Genomic DNA, 27,034 nt, shown 5'->3' on the forward strand with positions numbered 1-27,034 from the left:
AACAGATGTTGGCAAGGATGTGGAGAAAGGGGAACCCTCTTACACTGTTGGTGGGAATGCAAGCTGGTGCAGCCACTCTGGAAAACAGTATGGAGAGGTTCCTCAAAAAGTTAAAAATAGAGCTACCCTACAATCCAGCAACTGCACTACTAGGTATTTATCCAAAGGATACAAAAATGCTGATTCAAAGGGGCACATGCACCCCAATGTTTATAGCAGCAATGTCCACAATAGCCAAACTATGGGAAGAGCCCAGATGTTCATCAACAGATGAATGGATAAAGAAGACGTGGTATATATGTGCGTGTGGGGGGAAGGGGTTATGTGTGTGTGTGTGTGTATATATATTATGTACATAGATACACATACAATAGAATATTACACAGCCATCAAAAAGAATGAAATCTTGCCATTTGCAATGACGTGGATGGAGCTAGAGGGTATTATGTTAAGTGAAATAAATCAGTCAGAGAAAGACAAATACCATATGATTTCACTCATACGTGGAATTTAAGAAACAAAACAGATGAACATAGGGGAAGGAAAGGAAAAATAAAATAAGATGAAAACAGAGAGGGAGGCAAAGCATAAGAGACTTAACTCTAGGAAACAAACTGTGGGTTGCTGGAGGGGAGAAGGGTGGGGGGATGGGGTAACTGAGTGACGGACATTAAAGGAGGGCACCTGGATGTAATGAGCACTGGGTGTTATATGCAGCTGATGAATCACTACATTCTACCCCTGAAACTTATAGTATATGTTACCTAAATTGAGTTTAAATTAAAAAAAAATTTTTTTAATATACCCAAAAAACAAAGAAACAACCAGATAAATCTGGAAGATTGGATATTGTGCAAAACTAGCCTAATTAAACAAGTCAGTGTCATTAAAAAAAAAAAATTCTAGACATTTAAAAAAGAGACTTAACAGACATAACCAGATGAAATGTGAGGATTAACCAGTTATAATGGTCATTTGGGGCCTAATTCAGGAAATATGAATATATTCTGGGTATTAGATGAGATGAAGATTTCCTGTAAACTAGAGATTCTCTGCCAGGAAAAAACAGGTTATAAAACTGTATGATCTCATTGTATATACAGTATGAGCTCATTCAGGTTAAAATGAACATACACACACAGAAAGGTTATGTATTAAGGTGTTAGTGCTGAGCCTACGGTGGAAATATGTTTTACTTTATTTTTATTTCTCCCAATTTTCTCATTTTCTACAATGCATGGACAGTGTTTCTACAATAATAAATGATTATTTTTGAAATCAATCTGAACATACACTTGAGTGGGGTGATAAGGCCTAGGCATGACATTTGTGTTATGAATTAGAAACTGGTAACTCCTTTCAGAGAGATGCAGAAAAACAGCTTTGGAATCAAGAGTAGTCAAAGTTACTTCCCCTTTATTAGAGAAACAAGGAAAGCTTCTTTAGGGAGTTAGGAAGGATGATCAAAAGGTCTAGAACTGCACTATCCAATACAGTAGCTACTAGCCATGTGTGGCTATTTAAGTTTAAATGAATTAAAATTAAATAAAATGTAAGATTCAGTTCTTTAGTCACACCAGCCACATTTCAAATGTTGGAAAGCCACAAGTGGTTAGTAGCTGTATTAGTTACATGGTCACGTGGGTATTCGGTTAGGTATCGAGAATCAGGTTAGGTGTTAGGTATATGGTGAGTACACTGTACTGTATAGTGCAGATACAGAACACTCCCATCACCGCAGAAAAGTCCTACTGGAGACAGCTAAAGAGGGCGATGTAGGTGTGTCTCCTGTCACAGTCCCAGAAGACTACCCCCTCCATTACTGCCTTCCATCCCTTCAACACTGACCCCAGTATACAGGCTCCCAAGGGAAGAATGCTTCCACCAGACTCCAGAGGAACTGTGTTAATGGACAATACTCCATAATGGTTCTGCACCTCTTACATCAGCTTTAGTGGCAGGCTATGTTTTCAGGGATGTCTGTAGAGCAAACAGCCTTGGAAGACAGAGTATCTCCCTCCAGGGTAGAAGGCAGATTTGTTTCCTGTCCAGCATAATAAAGACAATGTCTATCCCCCAGCTAACAGTTGGGCAGGTTTGCAAACAACCCTCTGGTAAGGCTGGGGATTTCCTAACCTGGGGTTCCTCAGCTATAACATAAACCCACCGTGCGTCCAGCATTCCCTTGGGCCCACTTCCACATCACCCTCGTAGCATTTGGGAAACAAGGGAACCCACATGAACATAACGTTCAAGCTGCCCGCTGTGCTTTGCCTTTGGCCCAGGAGCTCAGGGTCCTCTGCCAACATCTATGAAACTCTGCCAGGCTAACTTGTGAGCTTATAAGTAAGACAGAGTAGCATACTCGCCACAGTTTTTAAAAGTTAACACAATCACCTGGCTCCTTTGAGCTCCTCATGCCATAAAAACAAGATTTTTGTCAGGAACCAAGGGGATCTCTGGGGCATCTCTTGGGACTCACAGACAATAAGTAAAAGTTAAGAGAAGAATGCAGGAGGGCCCACTGCTGGCTCAAACTCTTCACTGGCATACTGGATCACCCAACCATCCTATCAGGCATTCATTGAGCACAAAGGAAATGTGACCTGCCTAGTGGAAGAAGAAAATTATAAATACCAACCATGATGGGTGACCAGGTGCAAATGAGGATGGTTGTTATCTAGGCATATTATCTTTCACCTCTCCTCCAACTACTTATGGAAGATGGGTCGGTGATAGGTAACCTTATAATTTCATCCTTAGGTACAGGATCTCAAAAAGTGTTCTCCCTTCTAAAGGAATAGAATGAATGAATAGATCCTCCCTTGCATGAGTAGTAGCTGCAACAGATTAGGCAGAAGTAAATGTTTTGTTCCTATTATTGTTTGAAAAAGTAACTATAGGGAGAAGGGTGTATATTGATGCTGAATATGCAGAGAGGTAGACTGTGCTGTGAATACTTGGTCCCGTGCCTGCTCGTCTAAGCAGGGGCTAGACCACACTAGACCAGCACCACACTTCTCAGACTCCCTTGTCTGCAGGAACTCCACCAAGGAGAGGCACTTATGCAAGATTTAAAGACAAAAAAGGAGAGACTATGACTCCTCTCTGGCAGCAGCCGGCAGACACAGGGCATACCATAAACATCGAGTCGGCAGCGGCTTCCAAGCAGGCTCCTGGGGAACATTCGCTTTAATGCTGCGGCAGCTCAGGTCACTCGAAGCCGTGTCCTGTCCTCAGAGCCAGAAGCAGTTCTCTCTGACCCTCACTACCGCAGGCCTTTCAACGGCTTTGTAAGCGTTGAGTTAATTTACTTTATTAAATCTGTTCTTGCTAAAATACCCAGGGTGCTTTCTGTTTTCCTGACCGACAGACCGACACAGAGGGTAGGATTTGGTCAGGTGGAGATTACAGTGGGGAAGAGACGCAGCCCACAATGCATGAAGGTTGCAAGAGAAGAAAAAAGTTGAACAAATGGGTCAAAACCATACTAAGTAGGTTCTTTCTTGGGTTCAGATTTATTCTATTAATTCTTTGATCCAATAAATGTTTACCAAGCAATTATTACACACCAGGCTCTACTCTTGGTATTGGAAAGAAAAACAAAGACTCTTAGGTTGGGGAGGGACTGCGAGGAAAAGAGGGGAGAAGGATCATAAAAAAAGGGATAATCCAGTAAATGGCAGTAAGTGCTCCTGGGAAATTGCAAGCAGCGCAAGCCACTCTGACAGAAGCTCTCTGAGCAGAGATCTAAGAGAGCAGAGAGAGACCAGAAAGCTAGGGAGGAGCTTAAGCTCAGTGCATTCAGGGGATAGCAGAAAGGCTAGCATGGCTGGACTGAAGCACTGAAGACCAGATCACACAGGGCTTTGGAGGCCATAGGAAAGACTTAAACTCTTATTCTGGTGAGATGGGAACCCCTGGAAATTCTGAGTAAAAAGTGACAGGATCTGATCTATCTGGCTGCTGTGTAGGGAACATACAAGAGTGGAACCAGGAAAAGCACTTAGATCACTGAAATAATATAAGGAACATAGGACAGTGACTTGGACCAAGGCGTAACAGTATAAGCGGTGACAAGTAGTCACATTCTGGATATATCTGAAAAGAAAATTTGCTTGTGGACAAGATGTGGGAGTAGGAAAAAGAAAAAACAGGAGAATAAAAATGACTCCCAGGTTTTTGACCTGAGCAAATGACAGAATTGCCATTAACTGACAGTAAAGACTGAAGGGAACAGATTCAGGGGTGAAAATCAGGAACTGAGTTTCTGATATGTTAAATTCAAGATGCCTATTACACTCAAATAGATATGTTAAGTAAGAAGTAATGAAGAGCCACCATAAGCTTCTGAGAAGGGAGTAGCTAGAAGAGAAGTATACTTCAGAGACTAACCTAGTTAATGTCCGATAAACTGGGTAGGCGAGGCAGAGTAGGGGGGTTCACCGGAAGCTGGTACTAGAGGGGAAAAAAAGTAGCTGCAATGTTCAAGAGAACAACCTGAACTTGGGAGGGTAGCAATGAAAATGGACTGGGGCAGAGGTTCTCAATGGAGCCAACGCCACTCTATGGGGGTATGGAAATCTGTGGAAATATTTTTGTTATTGAGATGGTTGGGAGGCACTTCTAACAACAAGCAAGTGGGGCCAAGGGTTTCACATCTCCTGTACTGCTCAGGATAAATCCCATGAAAAATAAAAGGCGGGGGGAGGGGGAGTCTCTACTTCCTTTCAAATGACTCACCAGACCTCCATACTTGTAAAAAATCTGATTATAATTATCTGAACCTATATTCCAACTTCATTTTGCTAATAAAGTATTTTCTGTACAATTTTACCACACACTGAATTTTCCAGGAATGCAGCTACCACGTAAATTAAGAAAAGAGAACACTCTCTTTTATGCAAAACTCTCTCCAAGAAATTTCACCATTTTGAAAAACCATGGCACAGAAAATAATGCTGTTTTCTAATATTTAAGTCACCAGCAAAATGCCTGCATCTGTGTTATATTTGTAGGTATCACCTACAAATACATTACAGGACAGATTCAAACAAAAGTTAAGAGAAGAATGCAGGAGGGCCCACTGCTGGCTCAAACTCTTCACTGGCATACTGGATCACCCAACCATCCTATCAGGCATTCATTGAGCACAAAGGAAATGTGACCTGCCTAGTGGAAGAAGAAAATTATAAATACCAACCATGATGGGTGACCAGGTGCAAATGAGGATGGTTGTTACCTAGGCATATTATCTTTCACCTCTCCTCCAACTACTTATGGAAGATGGGTCGGTGATAGGTAACCTTATAATTTTGGTAGGTATTTAGGTATACCTAAACAGACATACGAAATGCAGGATTCTCATAAATCAAAGCTGTTTTAAAATTGTGACAGTCATTCTATATATTGTTAGTTTTTATAGCATAAGGACAAGATATCTATCTTGCAATAATTATCTGAAATTGAACTCGTTTTGGGGGGGTTGCCTGCCATTTTAAAATCTTCCTCTGAGCCTGTCACCAGAGGTTCAGCACACTTCTCTTGGCCACTCTTACTACCATTTCTGCTTCTAACTCATCCTCTGTTCCTACTGTCACTTAAAGGATTTTGTTACAAATGAGACACAGAATGTGGCTCTCAACAGATGTGGAATTTCAAGGCAGGAATTTTTTATGACAATTCGTCTCCACTCCTCCCAAATTACAACAAAGAAAATTTTTCTTTCTCAACACTTATAAATGAGATACCACTCATTTATATCTTGATTTTTCATTGTTCCAATTTAATAGTCTATAATTGTTTAGTACGTTAGCCCTATTTCAATAGGGTCATTTCCCTCGTTCTGTTATTATAGCTAAATAAGTCTGGCTTGCTATTACCTCTTGTACAGAATAACTTCTAATCTGTTTCTCTCTTAACTATAAACTTGTCCATTACAAGCAGGTGGAAGTAGTTCCTATTTCACTATGCCTTCTAATGCAGTAGTGCCTAAGCATCTTGTACAGAAATGCAAGCTATTTTAATATAAAGTACTTCCTTTTTTCTCTCCTTACATTACAGCTAGAACAGAACACTGACTTTCTTAATTACATATGTGAAATTATATTTGTAAATCTGTGAATTTAATCTAGAACAGTAAAACGGAGGTTAAAAAACACTGGTTATAAGCAGCAGGCATTGAGTCTGACATTACCGAAAATCACTGGATTGGAAGAGACAAATACTGGATGTTAAAAGGGTTTATTAAAAAAAAAAGACAGTTGAGCACAAAAACAGGCTGAATGACAGAAGGTGCCAGAAGTGTCATCAGAATGTTCATGCCCCTAAGGGTGAAGGCAGAAAAACAGCAAAGAAAAGAAGGAAAAAGAGTTTCTCAAATATTCACAAACAACAGCAACAGGACTAGGGAGCAGACAGCACTAAAAGAATGCACAGGGGAATGCTGAGAAGCTGGGATATTCTGAGAACAACAGGGGCTGGAGCAGTGGGCTCCCTGTTAAGGAGGGTCACCAACGGCACTGAAGCACCAAGCAATGGTCAACTATGGGTTCCAGCACTGAGGGCAGGGCCGTTCCAGGAGGGAGAGGAAGACAAAAGGCGGTTTCTTTGCCCCATACAAGAAGAGGCAGCAGTCATGATAGACAGGACACACAGAAATGCAACGTAAAAGACAGACATTAGGAGGTAGTAGTGTGAACTGAGGGTAGAAATTTTTAAGAACAGGAATAAAGAATGTAAAAAAGTCAAGCCTGCCTGGAGAAGAAAGTTTGGTTTATTTAGAACGGCCAGGTTTGAGCTAACCAAAACCACAACAATAGATCTTTGTGGAGAATATTCTTTATGGGGACAGGACAGGTTGAGAAAAGGCCTAGAAGACAGCAGTGGAGGTCCTGTGACACCAGAAGCCAAGATACCAGAGGCCTACAGCAACTCAGCTCCTGGCAGCTTGGCCACCAACAGCAGCGGGAAAGTTAAACCATACATGTGATAAAGAACTAGTATCCAGGGGCACCTGGATGGCTCAGGCAGTTAAGCTTCTGCCTTCGGATCCAGGTCACGATCCCAGGGTCCTGGGATCAAGCCCCTCATGCATCGGGCTCCCTGCACAGTGGGGAGTCGGCTTCCCCCTCTGTCCTTCCCCCTCCTTGCTCATGCTCTCACACTCTCTCTCTCAAATAAATAAAACAAAATCTCTAAAAAAAAAAAAAAAAAAGAACTAGTATCCAGAAAACATAAACAACTCTTACAACTCAACAGTATAAAGGCAAAGAACCCAATGTTAAAACGGCCAAGGATCTGAATAGACATTTCTCCAAAGATGATTCACAAATGGCCAATAAGTACACATAAACAGAGTCAACACTTGTCATTAAGGGAAATGCAAATGCAAATCAAAATCACTGTAAGATAACCATTTCACATACACTAGGATGGCTATAATCAAAAAGATGGAAAACATCAAATGTTAGCAGGTTGTGGAGAAACTGGGACCCTCATACGATGCAGGTGGGAATATAAAATATAATAGTACAGCCACTTTGGAAAACAGTTTGGCAGTCCCTCAAATGATTTAAACATAGTTACCATGGGGGAGGGGGGTGGGGGGATGGGTTAGCCTGGTGACGGGTATTAAGGAGGGCACATTCTGCATGGAGCACTGGGTGTTATGCGCAAACAATGAATCATGGAACACTACATCAAAAACTAATGATGTAATGTATGGTGATTAACATAACATTATAATAAAAAATAAAATAAAATAAAAATAATTATAGTTACCATGACCCACAAATTCCACTTGTAGGTATATAACCAAAGCACATAAAAACATGTCACACAAAAACTTGTACATATAATGATGTTCATAGAAGCATCATTCATAATATCCAAAACGTGGAAGCAAAACAAATGTCCACCAACTGATGGACAACAACAAAATGGGATATATCTATACATAGAATATTACTGGCCATAAAAAAGAAAGGAATACTGATATATATTATCACATGGATGCACCTTGAAAACATTATGCTAAGTGAGAGAAGCCATACACAAAAGGCCACATAATGTGCGAACGTCCAGGTGAGGCAAATTTATAGAGATAGTAAGTAGATTAATGGTGCTTTAAGGCTGGGAGGAGAAGGGAGAATGAAGATGGACTGTTACTGGGTGCATGACTTCTTTCAGAGGGGACAAAAATGTTCTAAAGTTAGATTGTGATAATGTTTGCACAGCCCTGTGAATATACTAAAACCCATTCAACTGTGCACTTTAAATGCGGGAGATGTATGATAGGTAAATTATATTTCAATAAAGCTGTTTAAAAATGCCATCTTAGGGCGCCTGGGTGGCTCAGTTGGTTAAGCGACTGCCTTCGGCTCAGGTCATGATCCTGGAGTCCCTGGATCGAGTCCCACATCGGGCTCCCTGCTCGGCAGGGAGTCTGCTTCTCCCTCTGACCCTCCCCCCTCTCATGTACTCGCTCTCTCTCATTCTCTCTCTCTCAAATAAATAAATAAAATCTTTAAAAAAAAAAAAAATGCCATCTTATTTGGACCCATGGGATTTGAATTTATGGAAGTGACTGACCGCCAGCCAACCTGGAGAGGCCAATGCCAATGAAAGAAGAAGATACTACTTACATTTCCCAAGACATGGGGCACCCACACCACACAGGGTGACAGAGGAGCAGCAGGTTTGTTCAGGAGGCAGAGGGAGGAGCGAGGGGAAAGCCTAGACCTTTTATTGGGGTTTCCGCAGGAAAGGCAAGCCAGGACAGGGTAAACAATGCAGGATTGGCTTGTTTGAATAATTCAGGCTATAGCACTGTCTCTGGTCGTCTGGTACCTGGCCCTGGGATAATGTAGAGCAGGGAAAATATTGGTATGGTGTGTGAGTTAGATAAGGATGTAACTGAAGGCTAAAGATTCAGGATTGGTTGATTTGCATATGAAAGGTATACTCCAGGCAGGCTGTTGTTATCTTTAGGAATTAGCTAGCCCTGGGAGGGACAGTTTTCCCCAGGTCTGTAAGGCCCCCAAAAGCCAGAGCATCAAGAATACAGAAAATAAGAAAATATAGTTAATCTAACTGGCCCTGTGATGAATGGATGCCAAATAGACAAATACAGAATCTGAGGAAATAGAACAAATATATACAATAGAAATTCACAGGCTGATTCTAAAATTTATATGGAAATGCAAAAGACCCAGATGAGTGGAAACTATCTTGGAAATAAAAAAATAAAAACAAGACAGAGAACTTACACTGCATAATTTCAGACTGATTACAAAGCCACAGTTATCAAGACAATGTGGTATTGGCATAAGGATAGACAAACAGACCAATGGAACAGGATAAGGAGTCCAGAAATGGACCTACCCATTGACAGATGACCGATATTTTACAAAGGCCTAAAGTAATTCAATGGTAAAAGGAAATTCTTTTCAACAAATGGTGCTAAAACACCTGACTATCCACATGGGAGCCAGGTAAAGGAATGAATCTTGACCTTTATCTCACACCATTCATAAAAATCAATTCGAGATGAAATCAAAGACCTAAACATAATAGTTAAAACTAAAGCTTCCAGGAAAAAAAAAAAAACACAGAATATCTTTGTGACTCTGAGGTTGGCAAAGATTTCTTAATATATAAAAAGCACTAAACAAACAAAAAACTAAAAAAAAACCAAAATGCACTAACCATAAAAAGACAAACTGGCCTTTATTCAAATTCAAGACTGCAAAAGATACCATTAGGGAAATGAAAAGAGGAAGCCACAGATTAGGAGAAAATATTCACAATGCATACTGGGCAAAAGACTCATTTCCACAATATATGAAGGACTCCTACAAATCAACAATATAACGTCAAACAACCTAATTTGGGCAATAGACCTACACAAATAGAACAGCCAATGTGCACATGAAAAGGTGTGCCTCATCATCAGTAGTCATCTGCAAAATGCAAATTAAAACCACAATCATACCACTTTACACTCACTAGAATGGCTAAAATTAAAAAGATTTTCAATACCACAGGATGGCGAGAAAATGTTCCAACTGGAACTTTCAGAAATTGCCAATCCAAGTATAAAATAGTACAGCCACACTAAAAACAGACTGGGAGTTTCTTACAAAGGTAAAATATATACCTACCCTATGACTTAGCAATTCCCACTTTGGGATGTACCCAAAGGAAACTGAAACATACGCTCATAACAAAGTGTCGTATAAGAAGGTTCGTGGGAGTTTTATTCGTTAATAGCCCAAAACTGAAAGCAACCCCACTGCCTTTCAACAGATTAAAAACTGTGGTACGTTCACACTATTGAATAGTACTCAGCAATAAAAATGAATAAAGTGCTGATATGTACTAACATGGATGAATCTCAGAAACATTATGTTGAGTTTAAGAATCCACTTGCAAAAAAAATACACGTTATGATTCCATTCATATGAAATTCTAGAACAGGCAAAACTAAACTAGTGACAGCAACTAGAACAACTGTTTCCTGGCTGTGAGGGAGGGACTACTGGCTAGAAATGGACACAAGTGAACTCATCAGGGTGAGGAAAACGGCCAATACATATCTTAATTTGGGTGGTGGAGAAGGGTTTTTTTGTTTTTTTAATAGTTTCTGATTTCTTTTTTTTTTTTTAAGATTTTATTTATTTATTTGAGAGAGAGAATGAGAGAGAGAGAGAGAGCATGAGAAGGGGGAGGGTCAGAGGGAGAAGCAGACTCCCTGCTGAGCAGGGAGCCCGATGCGGGACTCGATCCCGGGACTCCAGGATCATGACCTGAGCCAAAGGCAGTCGCTTAACCAACTGAGCCACCCAGGCGCCCGGGTTTTTTTGTTTTTTTTTTTTTTACATCCATCAATATATGAACTCATTTAACAAATTCATTCAAAATCATTACACTAAATGTAAATTATTCTTTAAAATGGTAAAATTCATTGGCTGCATATCAGAGCCACACAAAAGTTGCATAAAACAGAAATGACATTTAAATAAAAATAAATACCTTTGTCCATCTGCAAAGCTTCACTCCAGAGTGGCTCCCAATCAACTGATACCCTGAACAGAAAAACAAGGAACACAAAACTGAATTGATTCAAAGCCTCATATTAAACGGTGATTAAAAAACTGTAACAAAATCCTTTTTTGGGGGGCGCCTGGGTGGCTCAGTCGTTAAGCATCTGCCTTCGGCTCAGGTCATGATCCCAGGGTCCTGGGATCAAGCCCCACATCGGGCTCCCTGCTCGGAAGGAAGCCTGCTTCTTCTTCTCCCACCCCTCTACTTGTGCTCCTGCTCTCACTATCTCTGTTCTCTGTCAAATAAATAAATAAAATCTTTAAAAAAAAAAAAAATCCTTTTTCTTTCCTTAAATAATGGCAGGCAACAACCCAGTGGCAGAATACACTAAAAGTTTAATTCACCAGAATGATAAAACACGTTATAATGTATATGCATCTAATAACATGGACTAAAAATACAGAAGGAAACAATACGTTAATCCAAAATCATAGAAAAAAATTTTTAACATCTTTCAGTATTTAACAGATCCCACAGACAAAAACTTAGTAGATCTAAACAGCACAGTAAAGGTGACGAAGAATACATAGTACTACGCTCAACAACTACAGAATGCACATGCTTCTGGAGGACCCAAGGAAACTGTGGGAAAAAAAAAACAAATGCTGGGCCATAAAGCAAAAGCAAGTAACAATATACTTCAAACAAACAACTAGGGAACTCTCACCAGTAACCTCTGAAAAAAGATGAAGAATCAGATGAGCAAAAGAAATACTGCCCCCAAGAAGTGAAAAATAAAATTCTAGGAACAGTAACCAAACATGAATTCTCAGCACCACTCCATAACCTAGCATTTAAAATTCGTGAGCCACAGAAGACATGAAAAGCATGGAAAAGCCATGCCAAAGTAATCACATCCTTTTTTAATAAATTAGAAGAGCAAACAAGTAGAACATTCTGATTTCAGAAAGCATTTAATAAAGTTTTTCACGAGGCTTCAAGTAATAAGCCACAATTATGAGTCTCTTGTACAAAAAGACTCTTGACTTGCAGACAAATGAGGCAAAAGGAGAACTATAGTCTGGATGATGGCATAAGTGGATCTGTGGCTGGTTAAATATCCATATTCACAGGGTGATGATTAATGGAACAATGTCAATTTGGACTACAGGTCTCTAGTGGCCATATTACAGGGCTGTCTTTTATTCTCTTCCATATTTATGTAAACATCTTGCACATAAATAAGCAAAGCACTACTTATCTATTTGAAGATGGAACTAGTCCAACTGAGTAACTAATCTCAGATGCAGAAAAAGCATTTAAAAGATTCCCAGAGAAAAATTCTAGTTCTTCTTTTGGATTCCTATATAATATGTTCTTCATACCATCATCACAGAAATCACATTCTTATTAAATTAGCTCTTTATATCCTTCTCTTCCAAGATACATAGGGTTTTACAAAATTTTGCACTTAGGTAGGTATGAAGAAAACTGCAAAGTACAGAATGGAGAGACCTGTGGCTGACCACAATGCAAAGATAAGCCAAAAGTATGCAGCTGCTAAAAATCATAGTGTACAGTTCTGTTCTAACCAAGATTAAGTAACAGAGGATTTACTCTCCCACCTGAAATGCCAAAAATGGGACAAAATATATGAACCAACAGTTTCCAAGACATGAAACATCAGGCAACAAGGGACCGTAAGCTCAGGGAGATGGGAAACACACAAGGTGAGCCCTACCATTACCAGAGCTTACTGCCTTGAAAGTTTCTAGGCCATGCAGCAGGGAGAGGCAATCCAAGAACAGCTCAGTATCCTCTCTAAGTTGAGGACATGGAAGCAAGAGTCCGGGGAGCCCACATGGCTAGACTTTGCAGAACTGAGTACCAGAGAGACAAGAGCTACGCAGAGATTAAACTCAAGAACCTGCAGAGGATTTCCAGAAATATCTAGCTGAGTACTGCTTAGTGCACATGTGAGAGAAAAACTCACCAAGATTGAGAAAGAACCATCTGAAAGGCCTAGAGGTATGCCTGGTGCTCAGCTGGCTGGGAACTGTGCCTGTTCGTACCGGTCAGAGGCTTAAGATTCACAAGGCATTGAACAGAATACACAGAAGTGTTTTGCCCCAATAACCAGAAGTAATTAGCCATATAGTGAGTAAGCTCTGGTCTCACTTAACAAGTCATAAAAGCCAGATTAAAAGGCTCAAACTGTTTCCAAGTAACTGCTCTTCATCCTAGAACAAAGCTTAAGAATGTTTATAGGAATACAAAAATATCTAGCACCCAATAAGGTAAAATTAGATCTGGCATCCAATCAAAGATTACCAAGCATGCAACATGACCAATGAGGAAATAATCTAGCAACCAAACTGATCCAGAAATGACACAGATGTTGGAAGTACATTAAAACAGTTGTAACTGTAATTCGTAGGCTCAAAAAGTTAAGTAGAGACATGGAGACTATAAAAAGACCCAAACTCAACTTCTACAGATGAAAACTATAAATGCCTGGATAGAATTAATGGAAGATTAGACATTAGAGAAAAAAAAAATTACTAAATCATACCTGAAGACACAGAAACAGAAGCTACGCAAAAACAAAAGGTAGAACAGAAAAAAGAATTTTAAATAATGAAAAGAACATCAGTGAACTGTAGGTCAGATTCATGTAACTGAAGTCCCCAAGGAAGAGAAGCAGTGACAGAAAAATATTTGAAGAAATAATGGCCAAAATTTGTCCAAATTTGATTAAAACTATAAGTCCACAAAACCAGGAAGCTCAACAAGTCCCAAGTAAAAGCAACATGAAGAAAACTACATTGAAACACATTATAACTAAGTTGCTCAAAATCAGTAATTAAGAGAAGATCTTAAAGGTAGCCAGGGGGTAAAAACATTATATTCAAAGGAACAAATGAAAGATGAGAACACAAGCCTCATCAGAGGAACACCTAGAAAAGAAAAAGAAAAAAAGGTGTCAATCGATAATTCCACATCCATCAAATAATATCCTTCAAAAATGAAGGCAAATTAAAGCCTCTTTCAGATACACAAAAGCTGAAATAATTCATCACCAAAAAACCTACACTACACGAAATGCCAAACGAAGCCCTTCGGGCAGAATGAAAGGGCTGCCAGAGAGAACACAGATCTACGCAAAGGAATGAAAAGCACCGAAGTGGTACCTACCTGAGTCAATATGTAAGATTGTTACTAATTATTGAAATCTTTGATAAATGGCCAATCAAGCCAAAATAATAACAGCATAGTGTAGGTTTATAACACTTGGAAAAGTAAAAGGCATAACAATTGCTTAGAGGGAGGCAAGGGGAAAACAGGCATACTCCTACTGAAGCTGCTTCTCAGTTTATCACCTGAAAGATATACTGTGATATGATACAGAGATATAGTGTAAAACCGCCAACAACCACTGAAGAACAAGACAGTGCTGTTAGTAATAAGCCAACAAGGATGTAACACTGAATCATAAAAAAAATAATCTAAAGAAGGCAGAAAACAGGAACAAAGGAAATCAAAGAACACACGAGACAAGTAGAAAACAAATAGCTAGATGAAAGATCTGAACCTATCATAAAATCACTCTAAATAATAAATAGTCTGAATATCCTTATTAAAAAAAAGATTACATATATATTATATATTATACACACAAATATATACACATAACCTGAATATTCCTGTCTGTCCCCTCTAATAGGCTGGTTCCTTGAAGGAGATACTGTATCTTGTGTTTCTCTGCATTGCCAGACGTATCACATAAAAGGTTCTCAATAAATACAGAAAGACGGGAGTGAGGGAAGGAAGTCAGTCTACTGACTCCCAACTGACCACTCTTTCTTCTACAGGAAATCAATACTATTATTTGATCTCAACTTATAGCCTCCTTAGTAAGTGATGACCACAGAACCCCAGATATACTTCTACATAAAACACTTCTAACTGATCCAGCCTCATATCAACATGAGCTTTTTTTCTGCATTTAGTAATTTCCCCTTAATAAACAATGACTCGTAAAGAAGCCCGCGATGCCATTTCCCATCTGCATACCTGAGCCACACTGATGCTAACATCCCAATAAACCAAGCAGACGGGAAATACACTGGCCCAGCAGCCAACACACACGTGATCCACGGGAACAAGAGGGGGGCCCCCTGGACAGCGACACAGTGACAAAGAGACACAGCTGCTGGGCTAACCCCAGAAGGACCTCCTAAACCTTCTTTCCTCTCGGCAGTCCCTATCTTAGGCTTCCTCATTTAGGTATAAATTAGAAGGCTTAAGAGGGTAGTTAGAGCGCCCATTTTTAATTGCACCTCATTAATAGCCTTTTTGATTTCGACTTGGTTAGATTTTAGTTCTTTTATTTCTCCTGAGCGCTGTGAAGTGTGCAAGACTGTTGAATCACAGATCTGTACCTCTGAAGCAAGTAATACATTATATGTTAAAATAAAAAGAAGAAGGAAAAGAAGATAGCAGGAGGGGAAGAATGAAGGGGGACAATCGGAGGGGGAGATGAACCACGAGAGACTATGGACTCTGAAAAACAAACTGAGGGTTCTAGAGGGGAGGGGGGTGGGGGGATGGGTTAGCCTGGTGATGGGTATTAAAGAGGGCACGTTCTGCATGGAGCACTGGGTGTTATATGCAAACAATGAATCATGGAACAGTACATCAAAAACTAATGACATAATGTATGGTGATTAACATAACATAATAAAAATTTTTTAAAAATAAACAAAAAAATAAAAAAATAAAAAGAGGGTAGTACTGTGACCGCACTTCCTGAGGACAGCACCTTGTTTGGTGAGGGCTTCTCGGAGAGCAGGGGTTATCATAGCTCTTCTTTCACTGGCTTCATTCTTCACGGTGTTCCTGACCAGACTACTTTTCTCCTCCTGTTGCTCCTTTTCTCTCTGTATGACAATTAAAAGAACAAAAGTCAGACCTGGCAATGTGCGCTGAGAGTAACAGCACACCACTCACGAACACAGAGCGTGGATGACAGGGCTCATCGCGAACCCTGGCCCATAACCCAGGCTCCTCCAAAGTGATTATGTTCCCAGTCAGACAATGATCGAAGAACTGCCAGTCTCATTTTTCTTTTTTCTTTCCAAAAAAGTAACTACATACTCAAACACATACACCCACAAAATGTAAATCAACAATCCACTTATCTGGATGTCAATTATTTTTAGCAATCCGAGTACAGACAGCTGCCGAAATTCATCAAGTTATTTCTCTGAATTTCAATCTCCTCACCTGAAAAAGGAAGAAAGTAGCATCTGGGGAGCAGGGATGTGTTAAGATTAAAAGAAATAAATCACCAGGCACTATGCCTGATATATAACAGAGTTCAATAAAATGTAAGACTGCTGGTAATTATATCTGCAAACCCCCAAAACAAATCAAAATAGTGCTCTGAGCTGCTCAGCCATTTGCTCGGAGACCAAATTACTCCTCCACCTGCCGCCCTGATGGCTCCTTCTAGAAGATCCTGTGGGGAAAATGTGTCTTCAGTGAAAAAAAGAAATCTGAAGGATAATATAAGACTGATTGTGTTTCCTTTTGACTCTGGCCCCTAGAAAATTCAGCAGCACACTGATGACTGTGTAAAGCCTCATATCATGCTTGTCTTGGATTCCCTGTAAGTGACTTCATATTGCATGATGAACTTCACCCTTTACACTCATTTCTTCCTCTTTTTAAATCTTACCACATATATATTTTTTTAAGTTATCTCAATGTCTTTTTGCAAGGTGATAGAATGCTAATCAATTAATTCCAAGGCAACACACAATGTCTGTGTTACACTTTAGAGGAAACACTCGCCAGATCTGACTAAGAGCTGCAGAAATTCAACATAATTCACCTTGGCAGCAGCCCCACCACCAAGCCCATTTTCAGTGCCCAGTCCCTAGTGAATCAGTAAGCAAACTTACAGTAATATCCTTTCTACCTAAAAGTGAAAACATCTCACAGATCACAGGATGACTGAAATCTGCAGCCAACTAATACAGAAGGGAGGATGGTCTGTGTTTGAAGCTGGACAGCAGGTGACAGGGATTCACTGTATCATTCGGTCTACTTTTGTGAACATTCAAAGTTCTCTATACAAAAAATGTAAAACAGATTATAAATTTTTTAGAAAGAAACAGAAAGATAAGCCAAAGAAACTTGGAGGTAACTTCTCTACCTTCTCTGTTTCTTCAACGACTTGCTCCAAAATTGGAAGTCAGTGAAAAAGTATTTTAGAGACTCAAAGGTATTAAATGAGAAACAATAAACCCACAGTTAGTTGTATCTGTCTTAAAGTCAGCATTCCTAATTACTAAATATAATCCAAATGCAAAGCTAATGAACAATTTTGCTTCTGTTAATAGTTCTCAACTACACATTTTCAGATAGAGGTGAAAAAATTTATAAACAAACATCAGTGATGTGTTCTCATCCATTATAAAAGTAATCAGTTTAATGCTGGGTATTTTATTTAAAAAATTTAAAAGTTTCAGTTACTCTTTTAAAATATTTAAAAACAGGGGCACCTGGGTGGCTCACTCATTAGGCGTCTGCCTTCAGCTCAGGTCATGATCCCAGGGTCCTGGGATTGAGCCTCACATCGGGCTCCCTGCTCAGCGGGAAGCCTGCTTCTCCCTCTCCCACTCCCCCTGCTTGTGTTCCCTTTCTCACTGTGTCTCTCTCTGTCAAATAAATAAATAAAACCTTTAAAAATAATAATAATAAAATAAAATATTTAAAAATAGGGGCACCTGGATGGCTCATTCGGTTCAGCGTCTGACTCCTGATTTCGGCTCAGGTCATGATCTCAGGGTTGCAGGATCAAGTCCTGCACTGGGCTCAGCACTGATGGAGGAGCCTGCTTGGGATTCTCTCTCCCTCTCCTTCTGCCCCTCCCTGCTCTGCTCTCGTGCTCTCTCTTGCTCTCTCTTGCTCTCTCTCTTTCTAAAAATAAAAATATAATCTTTAAAAATAAAAGAATCCTTTGGCTTTTTATAAGTCTATTTCAAATCTAAAAGCAAAGATGTGAGCTTAAATAGGAAGTCTGTGGTGGAGCAAGATGAATTGACCTTGACCTCGACAGCGTTAAAATGTCTCTGGGGTAGGTCGCCTGGGTGGCTCAGTCATTAAGCATCTGCCTTCGGCTCAGGTCATGATCCCAGGGTCCTGGAATCGACCCCCGCATCGGTCTCCCTGCTCCGTGGGAAGCCTGCTTCTCTCTCTACCAGTCCCTCTGCTTGTGTTCTCTCTCTCGCTATGTCTCTCTCTGTCAAATAAATAAATCTTTAAAAAAGTAAAATAAATGTTTCTGGGGTAATTCCACAACAAGTTCCTAGAACTCCCTACTATTCATGCAAGAATGGCCAGGAGGTAGCAGTATCTGTTCTCAAAAACCTCTGTCACCACAAAACATCACCAGCTTATCTGCTTATCCCAAAGGCCACATAAATCCAAAATTGGACTCAGAGCTCCAGAGACACCCTCTTGTGGTTAAAAAACAAACTCTGAGCCCTATGAAATGAATACTCCTAAAAAGGATGGTCATGGAACATCATCCATGTCCCATTACTAGAGAAGTTATCTATGATAAAATAGGAGTGTAGCTACTCCATTTCAACCATGTAGATACAAAATTTATATGGGAAAGCGATCAGAGGCCATGATGAAAGGTCTTGAGCATTCAGGACAAACCTTTATCCTTCTTTGTCTCTATGGCAGTTTAGTCCCCCACTTTCCATATGCAGCAGTTACTTTATTTCTGAAAAGAAAGGCAATGGTTCATAACACTCCCCAAGGAAGTGCAAAGCACCACTCAAACTCTAATTCTAATCTCCTGGGTGCACACATTGTTCACAGTTTGCCCAGAATACAATAATATAACAAACATACATGTATAGCTGTTACACAACCTAACCGAAATATGTGAAAATTCCACAACTGGTCAACCTCGATTCCTCCCTCCCCTGTACGCCCCATTAGACAATGAGTGACCAAGTTCTAAAGCTTTAATTCCCACAGATTGGCTCACTCCATCCACAATGCCCTGGTTTCTCTGAAGGACAGGACAACTGCAAAAGCTAGCCCAACTATCTCCTGGTCTCCAACCTGTAACTCCATCGCTTCCCAACTCCCAAACCCATCACACCTGCCCTGAAAGAAAATGCACGTCCTCTCCAAGCTGCTGCTTCCCGACTTGCAAAAAGGAAAGCTGACTATAAGCTAACTTCCTAGGCATTTAGGAGAATGACTATAAATAAGTGAAAAGTCCTTTAAAAATAGACGATATCAATCTCACATAATCATGGGAGCAAAAGTGGTGCTAATTTTCTTTTAAAAAGAAGATATTAAACAATATCACCTAATTCATTTTCATACCATCATCCCAGAAACCACAGTACCATCCCAATTATCACCTAGGAAATAAACAAGGCCAAAAAGAAGTCATCCGTTAACGATTTGAAGGTAAAATTCCACCTAGCCAGGTGCCAAACAGGTGTTTTGCCACGAACAAGCTTTTCATTACCAAAGCATACAGACATTTCTTCTGGGAAAAAGAATCCTTCTGATTGTTTAAATCTGTTTATTTTGTTGATCCTTAGTTTATCACCCAGTGATTCCCTTCCTTATCAAGTCATGCAGAAAACAGTCGCCAGGTTCTCTAGAGAGGTTATTTTTCTATACCTTGCTTGCCTAAGCCCAGAGCCTTGCTGGCACACGGTGGGCATTCAGTAAATGCCTGGCCGAATAAATAAATGCCTCAAAACTTCCAGACAGCTATTCCTAGCTCTAGAAAAGCAGATTTCACTTCTCTCGGTAACTGATTCTACATCTGGCAACTTTCAATATTAAAAACTCTCCTTCAGGTACTGAAACTAAATCTCCTTCTGCTATAATTTAACTCCCTTTCTGCAGGTTCCTATTTCTCTAAGAAAGGAACCCACCTATATACCACTTACTTGTCACAGCTCCATTTTTAAATGACAAGGTTTCAATGGGACTCAGTTTTTCTGTTCACTAGGTTTTAAGGATGCTTTCTGGACTTTCTGAAAAGCACTTTGACCAGATGTGTCAAATGGTTTTCCTCTGACCCAGTGATTCTATTTTGGATAACCTGACTTAAGAAAATAATTCCAGGGACGCTTGGGTGGCTCAGTCAATTAAGCGCCTGCCTTCGGCTCTGGGCATGATCCCAGGGTCTGGGATCAAGTCCTGCATCCGGCTCCTTGCTCAGCAGGGAGCTTGCTTCTCCCTCTCCCTCTGCTGCTCCCCCTGCTTGTGCTATCTTTCTCTCCCTGACAAAACAAATAAAATCTTTAAAAAAAAAAAAAAAAAAGAATTCCAGAACTCACTGTAATAGCGCTCCTGGCTACACAGGCCAGGGGTAAGACAGGCTGGTTTAAAGGCAGTGTCTTGGGGTTGAAGGGATGTGTCACCTGTTTCTGGGTGAATTAAATACCTAAAGCCTTAAAAATAATAATGAAAGAACAGCTTCATGTTATTCCACTGCAGTACTATGCAACTTTATAATCAGAACTGGACACACTGAGATCCCTTCATAAACTGAAATGCTTCTCTGGTGAGTAATTACCAAGCATTCACCATTTATTTCCAAAACTAATGATACTGATATCACTGTCTGCTAAACTGGAACATGCTGTGGGGAGTATTTAACAACATTTATTTACTGCAGGAAAAAAAAAAAAAAAAAGGAACATTCTGTTCTACATTTATAAATCACAACCATGAGAAAAACAAAAAATAAACAACCTAAGAACTGTCAGGCTCTGGCTGACTCCTTGTGGCCTACCCAAACTCTTCAGATTCTCTTCTAAAAACCATTTCTCCCCTGGAGGGTGAAACAAAGAGATGAGTCTAGGCTTGACCCCACCACCTACCAGCCTGCCAGACATCTGACTTTGGACAAATTGCTTTACTTCTCTAAACCTGCTTCCTACCCTGTAAAATGGTAAAACGGAGACAATAATAGTATGGATATCAGGGTCAATGTGAGGACTGAATGAGATAATCCAATGTGTACTTTAATTTCTCCTAATATCTGGTATCTGTACTGGAATTACCCTCTTTCCCCATACCCCTAACCCATCCGTCCTATTCGATCAAATCACATTGCTTCCCAATGCCTGTAGGTTAAAGGTCACGCCCCCATGACAGAGAATGAAAAGGCCTCCAGTATCTTGCCCCTGCCTTCCTTCTCTACTTCACTCCACACCTCCCCACCCCCACTTGAAACTCCAGATATACCAAACTGTTTAAGAGTTCCCCAAACATGCCATGTTCCCAGACACGCCACCCCTCTGCTTCTGCATCTGTCTTCTTAACCTTCCAACATTTCACATGTTGGCTCTCCTGTTCGAATTCTCTTCAGCCCTAGAATCACTATCTTGGATCTTGCTACAGAAGAAGGGAGACAGAACACCATGGTGGTATACCAGTTGGACCAAACTCATCCTGTTTGAAGACATCTTCTTATACGATAATAGTTCATAGTTACCAAGTACACACTACATGGCAGGCAACAAAATAATGTGCGTACGTGAATGAACTTCATCTTCACAACAACTTTATAAGCAGTTGTTTTTATTATCTCTCACTTTAGAGATGACAAAACAAAAGGACAGAGATAAAATAACTTGCCAACAGACGCACAGACTGAGACAGTATGACTCCATGAAAATTCGGGAGCATTACTCAAAAGGAGGTCATACAACAGGAGTACTCTGGCCCAACACTCTCAAGTACTAGCGCCTCCTCTGCTGTAACAACTCAGGCAACTTAGTGCAGCGCCTGACAAGAATCAGGCAGAACTAGTACTTCGGGAGTATGTATGAACGGATGCCAAAGAAAATGCAAAAAAAAATACATGAAAAAGAAAAGCCAGGCAGTAGTACCATCCATCGCTGAGTTTAGTATGTTACGTCCAATATAAAGTGAAAATACAAGACATACTTGGAAACAGTGCCATAAGCTAAAATAAAGAAAAAAAACTGGTGGCTTATTTTCATGTCATTCTGAATTGGAAAAATATTTATTTTTGCCCCAAATCTAATGATTTCATGAGAAACTTCTCATGAGAAATCTAAAATATCATAAATCAACGGCTTAAAGTTTGTAAAATCCAAAATCACTTCAAAAAATAATTTACAGAGCTGTCCAAAATTTTCATTTGTTCTCTCCGGTGCCCTCTAATGGACAGAAGATGAAACATAAAGAAAAAACGAACCCACAAATTATTCCAACCATACGCTCGGAATTTGCTGAAATTAGATCTTAAGTGTTCTCAATACATACACACACACACACACACACACACACACGAGGTAACTATGTGAGGTGATGGATTTGTTAACTTGACTGTGATCATCATTTCACAATGTATACATATCATCACATAACATACCTTAAAAAAATCAGTGTACAACGTAAACATATACAATTTTTATTTATCAATCATACCTCAATAAAGCTGGAGAAAAAATTATTCCAAACTCCTCACTCACTACAAATAAAGTTTAAATATCTCCTCTTAACCTTATGGAAAAATCCAGAAATCTATCTAAATCAGGTATCTACCCATGCACTGAAATCTATCCTGTTTTAAGCCAGTTTCGCCACTGAAAAATTACTCAGATTCTTCATTAAGAGTCATAAAGTTAGGGTGCCTGGGTGGCTCAGTCATTAAGCGTCTGCTTTCGGCTCAGGTCATGATCCCGGGGTCCTGGGATCGAGCCCCACATCGGGCTCCCTGCTCTGTGGGAAGCCTGCTTCTCCCTCTCCCACTCCCCCTGCTTGTGTTCCTGCTCTCGCTATGTCTCTGTCAAAAAAAATAAATAAGGGGCGCCTGGGTGGCTCAGTCGGTTAAGCGACTGCCTTCAGCTCAGGTCATGATCCTGGAGTCCCGGGATCGAGTCCCGCATCGGGCTCCCTGCTCGGCAGGGAGTCTGCTTCTCCCTCTGACCCTCCTCCCTCTCATGCTCTCTCTATCTCATTCTCTCTGTCTCAAATAAATAAATAAAATCTTTAAAAAAATAAATAAATAAATAAATAAATAAATAAAATCTTTAAAAAAAAAGAGTCATAAAATTATACATTTTGCTTCGACCCAGTGTACCAATGTGGGGAAAATATAACCTAAGATAATATTAATACATTCTTTAAAGTAAAAAAGGTCTCAGACCACTGCTAATTGTAACAGCAGAAAACCTGAAACAGACTGGCCGGCCAGCTGTAGGAAAATGTATAAAGTTTAAAATGTCTGAGCAAACTCACTTCCCATTTTGACATGTGTCAGGTTGAGATTATGAGGCATCATCAGGTACGTGTTCTCATCTGACTCACACCTGTGAGGAAGGCAGAGGGCGCGGCCCCTGTTCCTCAGACAAGGGGATTAAGGCTGGGGAGGGTTAAACTGTGCCCTCAGATCACTGAGTTACACACTGGCTGGGCCAAACCCTGAACCCACATTCCACACACTTGTCATTCTTAACAGCTCCTCTGCCAGGGCTTCTGAAATACAAAGCTACTAAAAATGACAGAAACAACAGCAACACATGCACGTATTTAAAAATAAGTAACAAAAATGCTGCAACAACAGGAAAGATGGACAGCAATTTTAAATCGAGAAAATAATTTTAGATATTATAGCTTAGAGTTCTACACTCAACCAAGAATTTTTTTGGTTATAAGCTTTACAGAAGAAGCCAAATGACCCAATATAAAAATGGATACAGGACAGCATGTAGTAAAAAATTTGGCCTTGCCTGAAGGGAAGTGTCTGGCCTTTGCCCCCAGTTCCTGGAAAGTAACGTCTAAACTCTTGGAATTTCTTGAGTGAAAGCAGTGTCTGTTATTCATGGTGGGCCCCTCAGACCGCACTAGACTGGAAGGGGTGGGGTGCAGGAGACAGAGTTCAATCACATGGGCAGTCCATCAGTCATGGCTACATATTGAAGCCCCAATATAAACTGGACAATGAAGCTCAGATAAGCCTCCCGGGTTGGCAATACCCACGTTTACCATCACATATCAATGTTGAGAAGGCAACACATCCTGAGGAGAATGAATGAATGCCTCCTAGACTCTGTTCTACGCATCTCTTCCTTTGGCCAATTTTCTGTACCCTTTCCCAGCAACAAACCACAACCATGAGGATAACAGCTTTCAGGGAGTTCTGTGAGTCTTTCCAGCAAATTATCAAACATGAGGATGGTTTTCAGGAGCCCCCTCCCCCAAAACTTGCAATTGGTGTCAGAATCGAAAGTAGGACTATGCCCTCAGACCTTGTAGTTTATCTAATACCAGGTGGACAGAAAGAGATGGTTCACAGGAAAAGAAAACATGTTCAATCTGACTCAAAATGAAAGAAATACAAATTAAAATCAGGTTATTATTTTTCACCTGTCAGGCTGGCAAGACTTAAGAGACTGATAACACCAGAGGGTTGGCAAAGATATAAAGAAATCTCATCTCTCTCCTATAATAAATAAAAATGACTTCAATTTTTTATAGGGCAATTTGGAAATATGTATCAAAACTACAAAATCCCCTTTGATCCAGAAATTTCAATTTTATGAACTTATTCTTGAGATAAATTTATATCAGCTGCAAAAAATATAAGAGCAAGAGTATTCAAACACCTAAACGTTAATCAACAGGAGCCAACTACATTATGGGACACAGTCCCGGACCACTACACAAACATTAAAATGAAGTGGGGAGAGCTCTCTGACAGCACTGGAAAGCTGTCATGTTAGAGGAAAAAGAACAGTCTGTAGACCTGGGAGTACAAAAAGATCCCATCTGTGTAGCCAGAGACACAAAGTCAGACCAAAATGCAGGTGTGTTTGTAAAGGCAGTAAAACACTTGGAAGAATATTGCCCAACTGTAAACTGTGGCTTCCTATGAAAAGGAGATTTGGGAAGAATAGGGACAGGGAGCCGTATTCTTTGGATTTTTTAAACACATGTAAACAGGGTATTAAATGCAACTCCAGAAGAAGGGGCAGACCAAGTTACATATTTTCAAAGGGACTGAGAACCAGCCAACTCTGGATGGAGTAACTGGGTGATGGGCACTTGATGTAATGAGCACTGGGTGTTATATGTGACTGATAATCACTAAGTTCTACCCCTGAAACTAACAATACACTATATGTTAACTAAATAGAATTTAAATTAAAAAAAAATTTTTAGGGGCGCGTGGGTGGCTCAGTCGTTGGGTGTCTGCCTTCGGCTCAGGTCATGATCCCAGGATCCTGGGATCGAGCCCCGCATTGGGCTCCCTGCTCAGCGGGAAGCCTGCTTCTCCCTCTCCCACTCCCCCTGCTTGTGTTCCCTCTCTCACTGTCTCTCTCTGTCAAATAAATAAAATCTTAAAAAAAAAAAAATTTTTTTTAAATGCCTCCCTCACATCCAGGATGTGAAAGGGTAGAGCACATGGAGGTAAGGACAGAGGATTTTTGAAAACTTCTTTGGAGAATGTTGGTAAGATATTTTGAGATCCACACCCCCTGCCTCAAATGGAGAGAGGCTGGGGGGTAGGTGCCTACCTCTCACTTCCAGTCCCAGGAGAGAGGCTCCAACGGGGCCCCTCAAAGAAGCTGCTGTGTATCCCCTGCACTCAGAGGGCATCACTAATCAGTGCAGGACTCCTGCCCAGGAAATCCAGACACCGAAGGACTGACTAGTTTCCTCAGCAAGCGAGCACTGCCACTGGGTAGGAATCAGCCTGTCCTCCCAGAATAAAGAACTCAGGGGCGCCTGGGTGGCTCAGTTGGTTAAGCGACTGCCTTCGGCTCAGGTATGATCCTGGAGTCCCTGGATCGAGTCCCGCATCGGGCTCCCTGCTCAGCAGGGAGTCTGCTTCTCCCTCTCCCACTCCCCGTTTGTGTTCCCTCTCTCACTGTGTCTTTCTCTGTCAAATAAATAAATAAAATCTTTAAAAAAAAAAAAAAAAGAACTCAGGAGTGTTCCCGTGGGAGCGGAGAGGGGTGCAGGTGAGGGGAGGTCTTAGATGCAGACCAACTGGGAACTAGAGAGAACAGATGGCAGAACTCAAAGAGACAAAGGCAGAGCCACGGGGCTCAGAGGAAGGAGTATGCCACCATCAGAGTACACCTGGTCAGTGCAAGGAACCAGGTCAGGAGACGCCATGGACAATGTCTCCAAAGAAGCAATGACAGGGCTGCCTGGAAGAAGAGTCAACTTTAAACCCAACGAGGGGAGAGAGCACCGAGGCATGTTATGCCAGTGCCACGTAAGAACTTTCTACGTCTCTCTCTCCTGCCTCTCCATCCATTCCCCAGGCCCTAAGCAGATCCAAAACAGCAGCTAGCGGAACAGACCAGAAAGTAGACAAGAGGGGAGGAATTTCACCTTTGAATTAAATTAGAAACTCTGACTGAGTTTCTTTAGTATGACTTGGCACTTATCACATAGGATTGGGCATTCTACCACCAAATTAGGACTTTGTGTCTTAAAGTGCCTGTAACCAAAAATGACCAGAAAAGTCATGGAGTCTGCCAGTTCTCCCCTTCTGTGCAGGCTGAAAGGGACAGTAAAACTCAAAATAGGACAGCCTTTATGATAACTTCCCAAAAGTTAAGCTATACCAGTTTATACTTTTAAAAGACTTTTCTGGGAGAAAAAAAAAAAAAAAGACTTTTCTGTAAGTTGTTTTTTTTTTTTCCTTAAGAGAGGGAGAGAAGAGGGGGGAGAGGGAGAGATAAAATCTTAAGCAGGCTCCATGCTGGGCTCGAGGCTCAATCTCACAACCCTGAGATCATGACCTAAGCCAAAATCAAGAGGCAGATACTTAACCTCCTGAGCCACCCAGGCACCCCTTTCTGTAAGGTTTTTAAATGAGGTTGCAAAGACTACCTGAGAATATGATAAAGATTTTTTAGGGGCGCCTGGGTGGCTCAGTCAG

At 40.6% G+C, this 27,034-nt stretch overlaps 1 protein-coding gene across 3 annotated transcripts in view; it reads right to left on the bottom strand.

Annotated features, from left to right (window-relative positions):
• Positions 1-27,034, bottom strand: part of LOC102743782 (S-adenosyl-L-methionine-dependent tRNA 4-demethylwyosine synthase TYW1) — a 193,645-nt gene that overhangs the window by 144,773 nt on the left and 21,838 nt on the right. For all 3 annotated transcript variants that reach the window (XM_081819628.1, XM_081819626.1, XM_081819625.1), the window contains 2 exons: positions 15,869-15,986; positions 11,035-11,087 (listed from right to left, as the gene is read on the bottom strand). In XM_081819628.1, the coding sequence (XP_081675754.1) occupies positions 11,035-11,087; positions 15,869-15,986 (171 nt within the window). The remainder of the gene's footprint in view (positions 1-11,034; positions 11,088-15,868; positions 15,987-27,034) is intronic.

Source organism: Leptonychotes weddellii, chromosome 5 (genome assembly GCF_054177405.1).
Source record: "Leptonychotes weddellii isolate Sample4059 chromosome 5, ASM5417740v2, whole genome shotgun sequence".
NCBI lineage: Eukaryota > Metazoa > Chordata > Mammalia > Carnivora > Phocidae > Leptonychotes > Leptonychotes weddellii.